Source organism: Sander lucioperca, chromosome 24 (genome assembly GCF_008315115.2).
Source record: "Sander lucioperca isolate FBNREF2018 chromosome 24, SLUC_FBN_1.2, whole genome shotgun sequence".
NCBI lineage: Eukaryota > Metazoa > Chordata > Actinopteri > Perciformes > Percidae > Sander > Sander lucioperca.
Window position 1 is genome coordinate 2,679,543 of NC_050196.1, and position 15,214 is coordinate 2,694,756.

Sequence of the window (15,214 nt, forward strand, 5' to 3'; positions counted from 1 at the left end):
AAAACCAGCTGATTTGAAGACCACAATGACCAGTTGCTCACACAAAGTTAAAATTTCGGACAAATACTAAGGGGGCCTTAAGGCCTTGAAAACAAGCAATAAGATCCAGGGGCGCGGGAAGTGGGGGTGCTGGAGGTGCTGCAGCACCCCGTTAGCAAATTGCGATGACAATAAAATGATCGCTTATAAATATCTCTGGTTGTTGTTTCTGTTCCACAACATTTTGTATGTCATGTTTGGGGCGTGGGATGAAGAGAGGGATCATTTTAGTAACAAGAGGGCTTTTCACTGGGGTGGAACAGCTGATCTCTTCACCGTGGAACAGCTGATCCAGACCTTCAGTAATCCAACCTCGAACTAATAAAGGCATTAATAGTCTTTTCTAGGTCGTGCCTGCTCAGGAAGGGCTTAACTTCAGCCAGGAGACGAAGCTGGAGAAAGCTCATTCTAACAACATTACTGATCTGCTTGTCAAATTTCATGCTGCAATCAAAAGTAACCCCCAGATTTTTGACAGCTGACCTAGTGTAGAATGCCAGAGCTCCCACACTCAAAGCTGGACCATTTTGCGTGCCTGAAGTACTGAAAATAACAATCATGAAACCATATTTGTGAGGATCTGAAGGATACGCTCCTCTCTGAGGAAGGACAGCAGCGTGGTTTCAGGGTCGGCATGGCTCACCGTTACCTGGAGAAACACAAGGACCAACACCTCAGGACTTCACTTTCACTAAAGGTCAAATCTAGATCACTTCCTCCTGGCTGGCTAGGGTTTTATTGAATCAGTCCATCAGCCATCAGCAACAGATCACTTTACCTGCACCTCAGCACAGAACAACTAGAAGAAGAAAACAACTACACTATTGTGTGTGTGTGTGTGTGTGTGTGTGTGTGTGTGTGTGTGTGTGTGTGTGTGTGTATGTCTGTGTTCTTATATGTATGTGTGTCTGTGTTCTTATGTGTATGTGTGTCTGTGTTCTTATGTGTGTGTGTGTGTGTGTGTGTGTGTGTGTCTGTGTTCTTATGTGTGTGTGTGTGTGTCTGTGTTCTTATGTGTGTGTGTGTGTGTGTGTGTGTGTGTGTGTGTGTTCTTGTATGTGTGTCTGTGTTCTTATGTGTGTGTGTGTGTGTGTGTGTGTGTGTGTGTGTGTGTGTGAGAAAGTGTACCGTTTTGCCCCTGGATAAAACCCCAAAAATGGTTGCGGCTGCAGACAGATTTTTTTTATTATTTTTTGTATAAGTTTATAGGTTTATAGGTTGCTGACCCCTGTGTTAAACCCATCGGCACTTTTCCGTCACAATATCTAAAGGGTCACAGTTTTTGCTGCAACACCAGAGCCTAGTCAGCCCCGACTAAACGGTAACGGGGGTGTTGAACACGCTCTGTCTTTGTATTCCATTACGAATTAGTTTACAGTCTCTGCTGATTGGCTATATATCACCTGGACACAGCCAATAATCTTTTGAGATTTAACTTGCCCATTACTGACTTCCCACTTCTTTGACTAGTTGTCGTTTGGTTTAACTGAGTGAAAAGCTAACGTTAGTGGCTGCCAGCCGAAGACTTATGACTTCACTACAGAAATCAAACGGAATGACTTTGATAAACGTACCTTTTTCCCGTTGATAAAGAAGCACAAAGTACCTCCCTCCTTCTCCGCGGACATCTTCCAAGTTAGTCTGAATCTACCGGACTTCCGCCTGTCAAGACTTTCAAAATAAAACTAAGCACAAGAAAGCCCTCAAATGAGTCGGTTTACTTGAGAAAAAAACGTTAAAACAAAATAAATAAATAAATGTCAAAACCGTCAATAAAGGTCACAAACTTTTTTTCAATTGTTATTTTTGTCCTTTTTATAACACATGATGTTCTTTTACGTTTGACATTGTTAGGCTGAGTCCTTTGCAGCGGGCGGGTTCAAAGCCGACCTGCTGCCCTTTGTTGCGTGTCATCCCCATCTCTCTCCCACCTTTCCTGTCTATCTACTACTACTACTACATCTTTATCAATACTAGTTAATTGTACATTTTTATTCAAACTTGTATATATTTTATATATTTGTTCTTGTATTCTATCCTATTATTATTTCATGTATATTATATCCTATTATTTCATGTATATTCTGTATGTGTGCTGTGTGTCTGATATTTTGCTGCTGTAACACTGTAATTTCCTATTTTTGGGATCAATAAAAATCTATCTATCTATCTATCTATCTATCTATCTATCCACTGTCACTCTGAAATAAAGGGAAAAAACACAGTGTATGAATGTGTATTAAGTGTGTGTGAATGGTTCCTGTACTATGTTAAAGTACTTTGGGTTGTCATTAGGACTAGAACAGCTCTATATAAATACAGTCCACTTACATTTACCAAAAAGACAGGAAACTGTTTTTCAAACTGCAATTACACCACACTTTGAGACTCAGAACCCCCTCTCGTACATTTCATAGTAGTAGTATACTGATAGTACGTAGGAGGGTGTGTGTGGTAGCCTGCTTTTAAAAAATGTAATCTTTGTTTTGCCTGACTTAAACTCTCTGATGGATAAGGGACTTTTTTGCTGAATTCTTTAGGTCTTTATGTCGACCAAACTGTAAGTGATAAGACTATATGAGACATGCAATAATACAGTCAGATATTTGACTTTTTCATTTAAATAAAATGTCAATAAACCTGTCTGGCCCTTGATGTGCTTCTCATTTTCCAATGTGACTCTTAGTGAAGTAAGTGTTTACACCTCTGCTGTATTTACTTGGACCAAACAAAAGTCTTCAAAAGTAAAAACAGGCTTTTATTTTGAAGGAAACATCAGTTAAGTTCCTGTCCCACTCTGCTGCCTCTCCCGTTTGATCCCGCCCACTCTAACCTCATCTGACTTTCTTTAACTGTGTATGCATCTGACCTGCGTAACATATTAAACAAACACAACCTGCTTTAAGGTCCTATTATCCATTTACAGGCTCTCTTGATTTCTTCATCTCTGCAGCCTGCTACATACTATGGAGGCCAAAAAGAAAAACATATCAGTATCACCTTATCATGTCAAAGGTTTATTCTAACAAGATGTTTTTCATGTTATAACAAGATAGCTTGCACCTACCTGCAGCTTTTAAGGTGGAATGTTTTATAGTTTCTTTTGTCTTTTATTTAAACGACATTCAAAGACAGGCAGTCAGAACATAAAGACAGACGGAGCCACGGTGCCTCTGCTAAATAGTCTCAGGAAGGAACTTGTTTTGGTGGAACATGTGTACGTTCAAAAGTAGTTTTAGTCGTGCGAGAGAAAACTCAGATTGGACAGATAGTCTAGCTAGCTGTCTGGATTTACCCTGCAGAGATCTGAGGAGCAGTTAACCATAGTCCTCACAAATCCACCGGAGGTTAGAACGCCAACACAGAGACAGAGGAAGGGGACGCATATCGGCGGAATTTCCGTCAGCAACGGAGCAATCCCGGAAGTGGAAGGTCGTGGATATAGACTAAAATATACATATATACAGTATATGTATGTGATAGACTAGGTGACATGTGAACCAGTGAGGAGCAGTTCTGCTCAGTGCCACTAGATGACAATAGAGTGCTGTGCAGAACCTCTGTCTGTCTGTCTGTCTGTCTGTCTGTCTGTCTGTCTGTCTGTCTTTAAAGAGAATTATGAAAGGACAACACTTTATAACAACCACCTTTAAACCAGAGTTTCCAGAATTATTAGTCAAGGAAAGTTTCTTTCAACACCAATACAAGGAACTTTCTGTAATAGAAGGCAGACACAGGATTTTACAGAGTATACCTTCAGCAGGTTCTCCTGGCGTGCAGCTCTATCTCCACCGTGTGGCAACTCAGAGTTACAGCAGTCTCCGTTATCTTCTAGTGTCTTCTCTCCTCTGGGACAGTAAACACAAAGACATTTGAGGACATTTATCTTGGGCTTTGGGAAACACGGATCCACATTATAGTGACCAAACAACTCATCCATTCATCCAGACAATAATCCATGATGAAAACATTGTTAGTTGCAGCCCGAAAATTCAATCAGAAGACAGCTCAAGTTTCAAATTTTATTAAAAAACAGAAAATTGAAAAACAGGAATCTTCTCTCCAGACTCCAGCCAGGTGATCTGATAAACGGAGAGAGCAAAGACTTGTTAAACATGTGGAGTTCATAGAAATACAACCAGAGACAGTTTAGAAGGGAGACGCCCTGCTCAGAGGAACTTCCTGTCTCATTTCAACATGTTTGCTGCATCATTACCACAATTTAGAGAGACTGATCTATCAGCTGATAGGTTTTTAAATATGGTTAGTAGCAGGAGAAACGTGGTGTTACCTGTGCACTGACTACAATTGGGTTTAAATACACAGCTGTTGGGGGGGGGGGGGGGGGAAAGTAGTAAAGTAGATTCTTAGGCCTAACATGTTCTGTGTATCTTGCATACATGTAACAATGATTTTTGTACAATAATCAGAATTAATGTGAATAAACATGAGTGGACAGGAGGGTGAGCTGAGCAACCAATAATGACAATAGACTTTATTTTTCAGAACACCTTTCATACAAGAAACTGCCTACAGCTCAGTGCTTGATAATAAGAAATGGCATGCAGTCACATGGACAGACAGACATAACGCAGAATAAGATGAGAAATAAAATGTTGATGTAGTAATATTTTCAGCTTACCTTGGTAGGTGTGAGGAGGCAGCGGAGCCAGCAGTTCGTCCACTCTGGAAGACAGAGACACACACATGAAGCTTTCAGTGACAGGAACACAAACACAACTGTGGCCATGCTCCACGCTTTTTGGCTGTTTGATTTGAAATGCAAACAGAAATTGTAGCCCAACTATTCTAAGGGCCCAGAGTTTGTAAATCACTTAACATATCTACAATAAAGAATACTTAAAGTAATGTTGTACTATTATTCTTTACAAGGTGTAGCAGTGTGGATTTAGCTCACCTTCATCTTCCCAGAGGCCAACTTGGCAGCCAAGCATGTCAACCTCTTCACAGGCTTGCTCTCCTCTGGCTGCTGGGGGACCACAGTGTTGGCATTAGGATACATTTTATACACTGTCTCTCTGTCACACACTCTCACACACTTAAAGTGGATATCCTCGGATGTGGTTCAGTTTAGGGTTTAAGTAGGAGACATTATAGGCCAAATTAAGCAGCAGCAGAGATTTGAAGAACTGGAGCGTATGGTGTGACCCACCCATGCAGCCTCATGTACAGGCCACAGGCGTTACACACTGGTTGCGTCTCCACAGTGAGGTGGTGCTGGTGTGGCAGTTAGTGCAGCAAAGGCCACTATGGAAAGCCAAAAGGGTCACAATTCATCACAATTCGCACTGCGTTTTGAACACAGTTTTTGGCGCCACCTGGCATTTATTAAACGCCACTACACGTCTAATAAACACCACCTGGCGTTTAATAAACGCCACCAGATTCTTATTAGACACCTGGTGGCGTTTTGATAATCAACTCCGCCCTGTGGTTTTCACAGCCAATAGATTTGAACTCTAATCACCCAATCAGTTAAGAAGGAGGTCAGGCAACACTAATCAAGTACGGATCTCCTTTGCAGCTTGTTTGAGTAGCCCAAAGAAAATGCACAACTTTGTAGTATATTAATTTTGTATTGCCAGACATCAGTAGGCACTGGCTGCCCATACTTTATTTAATTAATCAATCCAAATCATCCTCCCAAAAATGTAATAAAAAGTGGTGAGGAGCTATTTTTATTATTACCTGCTTAAATTGAATAAGCGCTGTCACACTAAAAACTGACTAAACGCTGTCACAATTAAGAACCTAATGGCATCACATTTGCCTTTTATTGTACATTTTATCTGGGTCTATTGTTAAAAGGGTTTCAGATATGGTGATATTTAATTGCTGCAAATACCTGTCTATTACTACAAGACCAAGAGAGGGGTTAACATGAAGAGTAAGCAGATTTTCAAATATACTGTACTCGTAATTCAACTACTAGGAACCAAAGAGTAGCTTACCAGAAAATCTGACAACTCTGAAAATCTTCTTGACAAAAAGGATTAATAGTTTCTGTAAAGTGCATGCAACAATCAAACCTAAATAAGTTTGTCTTATTTATTTACTACAAAAAAATGCTAGTTTGGTACAATTTAAGACAGTCACAGCTGTCTTGCATACAGTCAGTTAAATAAGAATTAGGTATAGCTCAAGAAAAACTAAATCAAAATTATAATGGCAGCATAGGGCACTATGCGGAGTTGACCCGAAGATAGCTAGATTTGAATTCTTTCCTCTACTTTCATATCTTTATGCAAAAAACACCCACCAGTGCTCTATATAAAGCAACTAAATTAAACATACGTGTCATACTTCATTTGACTTATCACATCACTGGGTGAGATTTAAAAACATGTCACCTTTCAGGAGACTTACCGTGACACAGGAACAGGTGTCAGATCCCTCAACACATTCAAATACTATGGTTTATGATCTTGACTCAATTGGACATTAAGTTGTAATAATAATTCATTATAAGCATTTTAATTTATTTTTATTCCATGCATTACTAAAAATATCAAGCTGAAAAATGTACTGACAAACACAAAAGCATGACAGATATAAAAAAAATGAGATTTATTAAATAACATAAAAAATTCAGCAGCAGGTGAAGTAGTCCTTTGTGCAGTTTCTGGTATATATATATTTATAAGGACCACGTGACATCACAGTGCTTTGCTGTCACCATTTTTGTGTCTGGTCAAAGCTAGGGGACCTACGTCATATCAACCACAACAGCTAGAGGAGACGGATACCTGATACACACAAGAGAATACGCGAAACAAATAGTTTTTGTCCGTTATGTTAACTAGCCCTTAATGAACAACTTACTAGTTAACGTTACTAGCATGATCAATAATCAACAATAAAAGGCAAATGTGATGCCATTAGGTTTTTATTGTGACAGCGTTTAGTCAGTTTTTAGTGTGACAGCGCTTATTCAATTTAAGCAGGTAATAATGAAAATAGCTCTTCACCACTTTTTATTGCATTTTTGGGAGGATGATTTGGATTGATTAATTAAATAAAGTATGAGCAGCCAGTGCCTACTGATGTCTGGCAATACAAAATGAACATACTACAAAGTTGTGCATTTTCTTTGGGCTACTCAAACAAGCTGCAAAGGAGATCTGTGCTTGATTAGTGTTGCCTGAACTCCTTCTTTACTGATTGGGTGATTAGAGTTCAAATCTATTGGCTGTGAAAACCACAGGGCGAGGTTGATTATCAAAACGCCACCAGGTGTCTAATAAGCATCTGGTGGCATTTATTAAACGCCTGGTGACGTCACACGCGTGGTGGTGTTTATTAAACAGCAGGTGGCGTTTATTAGACGTGTAGTGGCATTTAATAAATGCCAGGTGGCGCCAAAAACGGCGTTCAAAGCGCTGTGCGAATTGTAACGAATTGTGACCCTTTTGGCTTTCCATACTGCCCGGCGAGATGTGGTCTACTGCAGGTATAGAGGAGAAAAAATGACATTTGGCTGAAAAAAAATAAAAATTAAAAATAGCAGTTTGACTTTTGTGTATCGTGTATCAGGGCTCAACGCTCTGAGATAACGGCTTGGGGTGAAACAGATCACAGAGCTCACGGATCAGATACATTTTTGGATCAGCACAAAAAAGGGGGGGATTTAAATGATTATTAAAAATGTACTAACAATAACTTTTAACAATAATTACTTCTTTCACCAGTAAATTGCTGTTAAAAGAAAAAAAACATGAGAAGAGGTTATTAAGAGCATTGCTATTTCATCAGTAGATACCGGGCACCGGTGCCATATTAGCACCGGATTTTAACACGCGCCCTTAAAGGTCCAGTGTGTAGGAATTTCTCCCATCTAGCGTTGAGATCATATATCGCAATCAACTCTCTCGCACCACGCAGTTCAAAGTACGTATTACAGCTACGGTAGCCTTCACGCTTCAAAAAGCCGCCCTCTTGCTCTTTTCAATCTCCTTTTTCTTTTTCTGGGCAAAGAAGAAGAAGACTCCTGTTCCTGAAATTTGGATTTTGAATACGTGTGGTCCTCCATGTTTCCTTCTCCAAACTTGCCGGGAAGCTACGATAACCTGTGAGTTTATCATGTGACAGCCAAAATACGAAAGGCCGAGCAGTATGTCCTGTATGTCCCTTACCGGCTAACGTATTTTAAGATGTTTAGGCAACTAAATGTTACACACTGGACCTAACGTGAATAGAGTAATTGATCCCGGAAGTTGGAATCTGTGAATATCTTTCTAACTTTGCTCACGTTTATAAAACCGAGGGCACAGATTATGAATCCGTGCAAACAGTTTATAAAACTGAGGGAACGGATTTTTATTCTGTGCGCACGATTTAGTTTTTTTTTTCTCAGCTGACCCCAGGGGGGCTCCGTAGCTTTTAGCTGGCACCTCTTTCTGCTGCTGTCTCCGTTTACGGGAGGCACTATCCTCCCCTCCCCTGCCCTGGGAGGAGGGAGGGAAACAAAAAATAAAAACACAAACTCTCACAATCAAACTGCCAACACACTCACTTACAATAACCCAGCATTTCATTGTTATTTTAACAAACAAATAACATTTAAATCAGGGTTCGTACACCTTTTCCAAGGTCAAATTCAAGCACTTTTCAAGCACTTTCAAGGTCCATTTTAAAGCTTTTTCCAGCACTTTACACCACGTGAATTACATACCAATACATAGTCAAAATTATTATTTAGTGTTTTTATCACATTGTCTAAGTAGACTTTGCTTGCTATCTAACCTGCCTGAGTCAATGTAACTGAGCACTGAGTGGGAGGATTTGAGCCAAATGACATGCAGCTGGATCATTCTGGTTAAATCAGACTAAATCCAGGAAAACAGTTGTTGCACCCTCTTAGATTTTGCTCAAAGTTTATGCTACCCTTAATGTCAGTCTTTTCCACTTGTTTTCCAAATCTAGGGCATGCTGTACTAAATGGTTCAGTCATATTGACATGTTTGTCTTCCACCCTACAAAGTTTGGGCTGCCTATGAATAATACTTTTCATTATATTAATGTCCAAATATTACTTCCCAGATATTGTGATTTTCAGGCTGTAAAACTGAAGTAATTTCAAGGGCTGAAAATATGAAGACATAGGATTTGAACAAAAATATTTGACAGGCCTTGGTTTTGGGACACATTCTTGATATAGACAAGGTTTGAACAAAATCTGAGACAGTGCAACAACAACAACAACAACAACCTGTAATCCCATTTTAACCCAGAAGACTCTGACAGTGCACAGGCACCTGCCTGATAAATAGTCTAAAGACCATCTAAAGTGCCAAGACATATATATTTATCTACTGAAATAGAGCAGTGTAAATATTGCATAAGACCATCCACAACCTTACAGTAGGCTACTTGTATCGTTGTATGACACTCCATCTGACACGATTTCTGTTCAGCAATCAACGATTGTTGTTTATGCGCTGGGCAACGTTTGCAGGTTTTAATTTGCAGGTAATTAACGTTACAGTTACTGTGATGTAACTTTGGCTATGTTCACTGCATATTCCACAAATGAACGTGCCATAACGGACATGGAATACTAATGTAAGGTATTTTATTGTGTAACCTCTCAGTTGAGGCTTCTGTCAGATAGGTATTTGTTGTGAAAGAAATAAGGTTACAATTTCAAACATTTTCAAGCATTTTATCCAAAATTTAAAGCAGCCATATTATGCTCATTTTCAGGTTCATAATTGTATTTTAAGGTTGTACCAGAATAGGTTTACATGGTTTCATTTTCAAAAAACACCTTATTTTTGTTGTACTGCAGTGCTCTCTCTCACTGCTGCAGATCCTCTTTTCAGCTGGTCTCTGTTTTAGTTACAGAGTGAGACCTCTTTTCTTCTTCTTCTTCTGCACTATCTTTGATTGCACTGCACATGCCCAGTAGCTCAGATGTAGATCATGTCAGCTAGCTAGCTCCATAGACAGTAAAAGAAAGGCTGTTTCTACAACTTTGGTCAGTTACAAGGCAGGATTAGCTGGGAGACTTCTAAATGAGGGCGCACATGTAAGTAGTTCTTTTGTAGATTATGGTGAACTTGTGTGTGTTGTAGCAGTGCTTTGCTACTGAGAACGAGGTAACATGCTAGCGTTAGCATGCTAGCATGCTAACGCTACGAGCTAATGGTTGCGGTTAGCCTGCTCGTTTCGGCTTGTGACGTCACAAGCCGTGCCGATTTTGAACAGCTCACCCAGAGACTGAAGGCAGGACACATTCAGAAACCGTATCTCACTCTAAACACCATGGATGGATTTTTTTCAAAGTTTGTATGTGTGTGGAAGCACCAGAGACACAACATAACACCCCAAATCCCAGAAAAAGTTTCAAGGATTTCAAGCACCTGTACGAACCCTGTTAAATACAAGTAGGAGGATGCTATAAACAGCAATAAAAATAGCTTTTCACTGTTAGTCTCATTTGCTTTGTTACACGTAATTTTTCTGGACACTTGTGATATCGACACACACAAATACTAGCAAACATTCTCCACTGTAGCTTCATTCTAGCTAGCTTATCTAACGTTGGCAGCCCTGCTCAGACTTCGACGCACATCTTTACTAAGACGCAGATTTATACACGAAAGTAACTTAAATTGCAAGTGATGATGTAAAAATGTTAATACACGGACTTTCCGTGTGTTTTAAATAACTTAACTTTACATTTTAACCAAAACAACGAAAGTGCAAAGAGCAGAGTAGAAACGCGTCTTACCGCGAAAAGTCCCGACACAAAGAGGGAGTAAAGCTAACGGAACAGTGCGGCCAAAATAAAATGCTCTCGATACTTTTGCGATAACCCCCACACATTCCCTTCATTTAAAAGTGTCTATCCTTAATATGAAGCCCAATATACTTGTTTAAACAATTTAAAAAACACATTTGGGCGAAATAGCAGCAAAAAACAAAAAGAGAAGAAAATAGTTAACAACATAGCAGAATTTCTAACCAGCCTCCTTCAAAATAAAAGTCTATGCTCTACCATTACAGAATTCTTAAAAAATGTACAATCACGGTTCATAATATAACGTTAGTGCAACAAGTCACGATATCACATTAAACTTAGTTGCTACGTTACCCACATTATCCCGATCTAATACAGCGTGGAGTTGCAAACATGAAGCTAAGGAACTGTCAATCTAAAAATAACAGTGTTGCACTCATTGTGATTTAATGTTAGCTTCGGTAATGTTAGCCATGACAGGACCAGTGTGTTGATCATTCTAATTTCTTAATGAGAAAAAGATCACTATTCATCCTATTCAGGGTGCACTATGAGTTCCTGCATGGTTTCAGCGTGATTTTATTTTAGTCTCAAATGGTAGTCATCTCTCCTTGATCCACTAGCTGCCTGCCCCCTGAACACACCGTGAAAAAGCCTGGTCTTGGGAGACAACACAGGATAGGCACCAAAATACAACAAAACACTCCAGCCAATCACAGACAAGATGGTTGGGGGAGGGGGTGGGGGTTAGTGACAGTTAGTCAGTTAGTCATGACAGTTACGGAAACATGGGGGGAGGGGCGAGCTTGCTCTGTTTTGTTTGAAATTTACTTGGAACGTCAACAGAAGTGACCATGCAGAGGCCTGTACTACGAAGCAAGATTTGGCGTTAACGAGGTAACTTCAGGTTCAACCCAGGGTTTTCTGTACCACGACGGTGGATCACTTGTTACCGGGTTCAATCGCCGTGGTAACTTATGCTGAACACCTAACCTGGTCGGGAGCAGGTTATGTTGGAGATTAGAGATCAACTGGTGTAAAAGCACCGCCTACTGACCAATCAGTACTCGATTGATAATGGCGTCACCGCAACCGGTGGAAATTAGGACGGTAAGATCAGGCGGAGCTCGGTGCGCAGAGAGGGAGGGAGAGAGAGAGGGAGAGAGGGGGAGAGAGGGGGAGAGAGGGATGCGCTCATAAAAGTTAAAACATTTAGAGACTGACAACCCCGTTAACATTCCCTGATGGGTATTTTGAAATATATAGATTTTTGGGAGGGAATTACCTATAGGGTATCGGCATCTTGAGCCGTGTGTTGCCAAATGCGCACATCGGTTTGAATTATGTTTTTATATATTTTATTTGCTCTCACATCGCTTCCCCTGCCAGGGTTGCAACTGAAATAATAGGCTAAAGCAACAAGAGTTTATGGAAAGCACAAGTATAATTATGGCATCTAGTGCCTGACTGATGGAGAAGTGATATTGATAAGCGTTGTGATTTACGCATTTACAGCGTCGGCTATTTTTTGCCAGCTTTCCTCCTGTTTTAGGAAGCAGCGACTGTATTGCGTTTTGCCTGCAAAACCGTGTCTGTGTTCTTCATATTTATGTAGAATGATAATTTGCTCTTCTTATACAATATGCGGCTCTGGTAGATGTTTGCGATTGGTCGTGCTGTGCAAACACCGCCTTTTATGTGAACGCGCGCCGCTGGATTGGGAAACCCTGGGTTGATTGAACTAGTTTTTAACCACCGTCGTGACACAGGTTATGCGGGACCGCGGTTGTTAGGGTTAGTGAAGCCGGGTGACTGAAAGAAATCCAGGGCATGTTGATCTGGATTCGTAGTACAGGCCTCTGGTGTGCCAGTTTAGCTGGTGATCATGTTAACTGGTGATATTTGCATAAAATCAGTGAATATTAAACAAGGCCCTGCCTACTTTTTAACAGTGTTCTGCTCTGCCTCTGCCCCTCGAGTACCAGAGGCTCACATTTTCACCAAGTGTTTGCAAGTGAGTCAAAATAATGGGTTATCATTCATGTGATCACCTTAAAAGAAAAAAGACTCACAGCACTTTAAAATATGATACGCAGGGCACCTGGGCAGCTCACCTGCATCATGCACCACATGTGTGGAGGCTCGGTCCTCGCTGCGGCGGTCATGGGTTCGGTTCCGGCCTGCAGCCCTTTGCTGCATGTCTTTCCCCCTTTCTCTCCCCTTTTTAAGTCCAAGCTGTCCTGTCAAATAAAGGCCTAGAAATGCCAAAAAAAATTATCTTAAAAAAACAATATAGAACACAAAAACACTGAATGGGTTAGTAGACACATAAGACACTAACGCAGTTCATAATGTGAAGAAACCAACAATAAAAATAGTATCTAAAGTACACAATAAAAAGAGAAATTGAAGTGCTACTCACAGCAGTAAAACCACGGGAACGGACCGACTCCTTCTTTACAAGGTGTACCTCATTAAGTGGGGCTTCCCTTCAGTAACAACTGCCTGCGAGCACTGTGGAAACACCACGCAGCTGTCCGTGTGCAGCCTGAAGGACCCCACACCCAAAACTGGGATTCCACTCACGCAGAGAGGAAGACACGCACACTCAGACCTCATCTCCACCGCTACGTTTGGGTTTTTAAACGCTTGAGTTTTGATCCAAAAGTGATCTCGGTGCTCCAAGTGTTTTTTATCTCCAGTAGAAGAACTAATCTCTGTTTAAACTAACACGCCCAAACCTCATATCTCATCAACATTCTGGTACTACCGCTGCTGGTAGTTGCCACGGCAATGTTAGTAGCTTTAGTCTCAGAGAACAAGAAGTCGTGATGGATAAGACCCAATCCGCTGCTGGTCGTTTCGGCGGACATTACAGATAAGTTTAGCCAACGGAAAGTGACACCAAGAGTCCCGACCAAGCGCATCTAAATATGACGCTAAAGGAGACTTTTTGCATCAGTAACAAACGCCGAGGGCACCTGACCAAGCGTCGCTTTCTGACGCTCTGGGAGTGACAACGTTTGGCCTACTGGTATGATCTGCATTAGTCACTTAAAAAGTATCGGGCTGGATCTATAGGGCTCTTTCCAGGGATTTAAACACCAAATGCTATCTAGTCAATGAGTTGGTCTTTTCTGGTTGAACTTTGTTTGACATTTTGTTAAAAAAATGGCCAACATTTGCCTCAGTAAACTGGCACGCTCCACTGCACACACAATGAGTCGATTACACTGTCATAGTGTGTGCACTCAGCAGGGAGCTCACAGGGATTTTCTCCTTCCTGTTGTGGGTGGACCACCAGAGCATCAGCTCAACACAGATCTGGAGACTCCATTAACACCCTATTTTTGGAATGCCCCGAGCAGACGCAACACTAAATAGAAAGCACTTCAGAGATTTGGTTGTAGGCTCCATGTCAGCGGGTTTAAACGATTCCATCAATTGGGTCAAACAGACAAGTGGCTCTTAACCTTTTTGCGATTTTGGGCAGTGCCAGAGTCACAGGACAGTGTACAGGACAGTCATAGAGTCACAGGACAGTGTCTGGGAGTGTCTGACTGTCCCGGGACAGTCATGGAGTCACAGGACAGTGTCTTGGAGTCACAGGACAGTGTACAGGACAGTCATGGAATCACAGGACAGTGTACAGGACACTCATGGGGTCACAGGACAGTGTCTTGGAGTCACAGGACAGTGTACAGGACAGTCATGGAGTCACAGGACAGTGTGCAGGACAGTCATGGAGTCACAGGACATTGAACAGGACAGTCATGGAGTCACAGAACAGTGTCTTGGAGTCACAGGACATTGAACGGGCCAGTCATGGAGTCACAGGACAGTGTACAGGACAGTGTCTGACTGTCCCGGGACAGTCATGGAGTCACAGGACAGTGTCTTGGAGTCACAGGACAGTGTACAGGACAGTCTATATAGGGAATAGTGAGGGAGGCAATGAGCTTCTGTTTCTGAATCCGAGAGGTAAAAACTCTCAGCTGCAAGGGCTCATTACGCCAAAGACACAGCGCTATAAAACCTGAGAGAGCACCACAGTGTCAGTGTGTGTTTGTAAATGCAACGCGGCTTGGAAAAAAGGCATCTCATTAACACTGCAGGATGCTCCAGCATTGCAAGCGGGGCCCCCCCTGTGCCAGGCAACCTACAACTCACGGAGGATCTCTTCAGAGTTTCCGACACGTCATGTTTTCTCCTTTCCTTGGGCAAGGAAACCAGCAGTGCCCGGTGCCCGGCCTGCTTATGAGAGATATGTTTGTGGTTACTTTAATAGACGAGTCCATAAAAATGTTGTTGTTTTTGCAGCGACCGCTGAACTTTACAGCTGGGATTCCCTTGAAATCGCCCGATCCCCCCTGACATTTTTTGCACTGAGGAGAAAACACTCAGTCTCCTGGA

At 41.4% G+C, this 15,214-nt stretch overlaps 1 protein-coding gene across 1 annotated transcript in view; it reads right to left on the bottom strand.

Moving 5' to 3' along the window:
- Nucleotides 1–1,667, bottom strand: part of aox6 (aldehyde oxidase 6) — a 54,892-nt gene extending 53,225 nt beyond the window's left edge. Inside the window, exons 1-2 of the mRNA XM_031297786.2 lie at nucleotides 1,614–1,667; nucleotides 631–688 (exon numbers count right to left, since the gene is read on the bottom strand). Of these exons, the coding sequence (XP_031153646.1) occupies nucleotides 631–688; nucleotides 1,614–1,667 (112 nt within the window). The remainder of the gene's footprint in view (nucleotides 1–630; nucleotides 689–1,613) is intronic.
- Nucleotides 1,668–15,214: the final 13,547 nt, after the last annotated feature.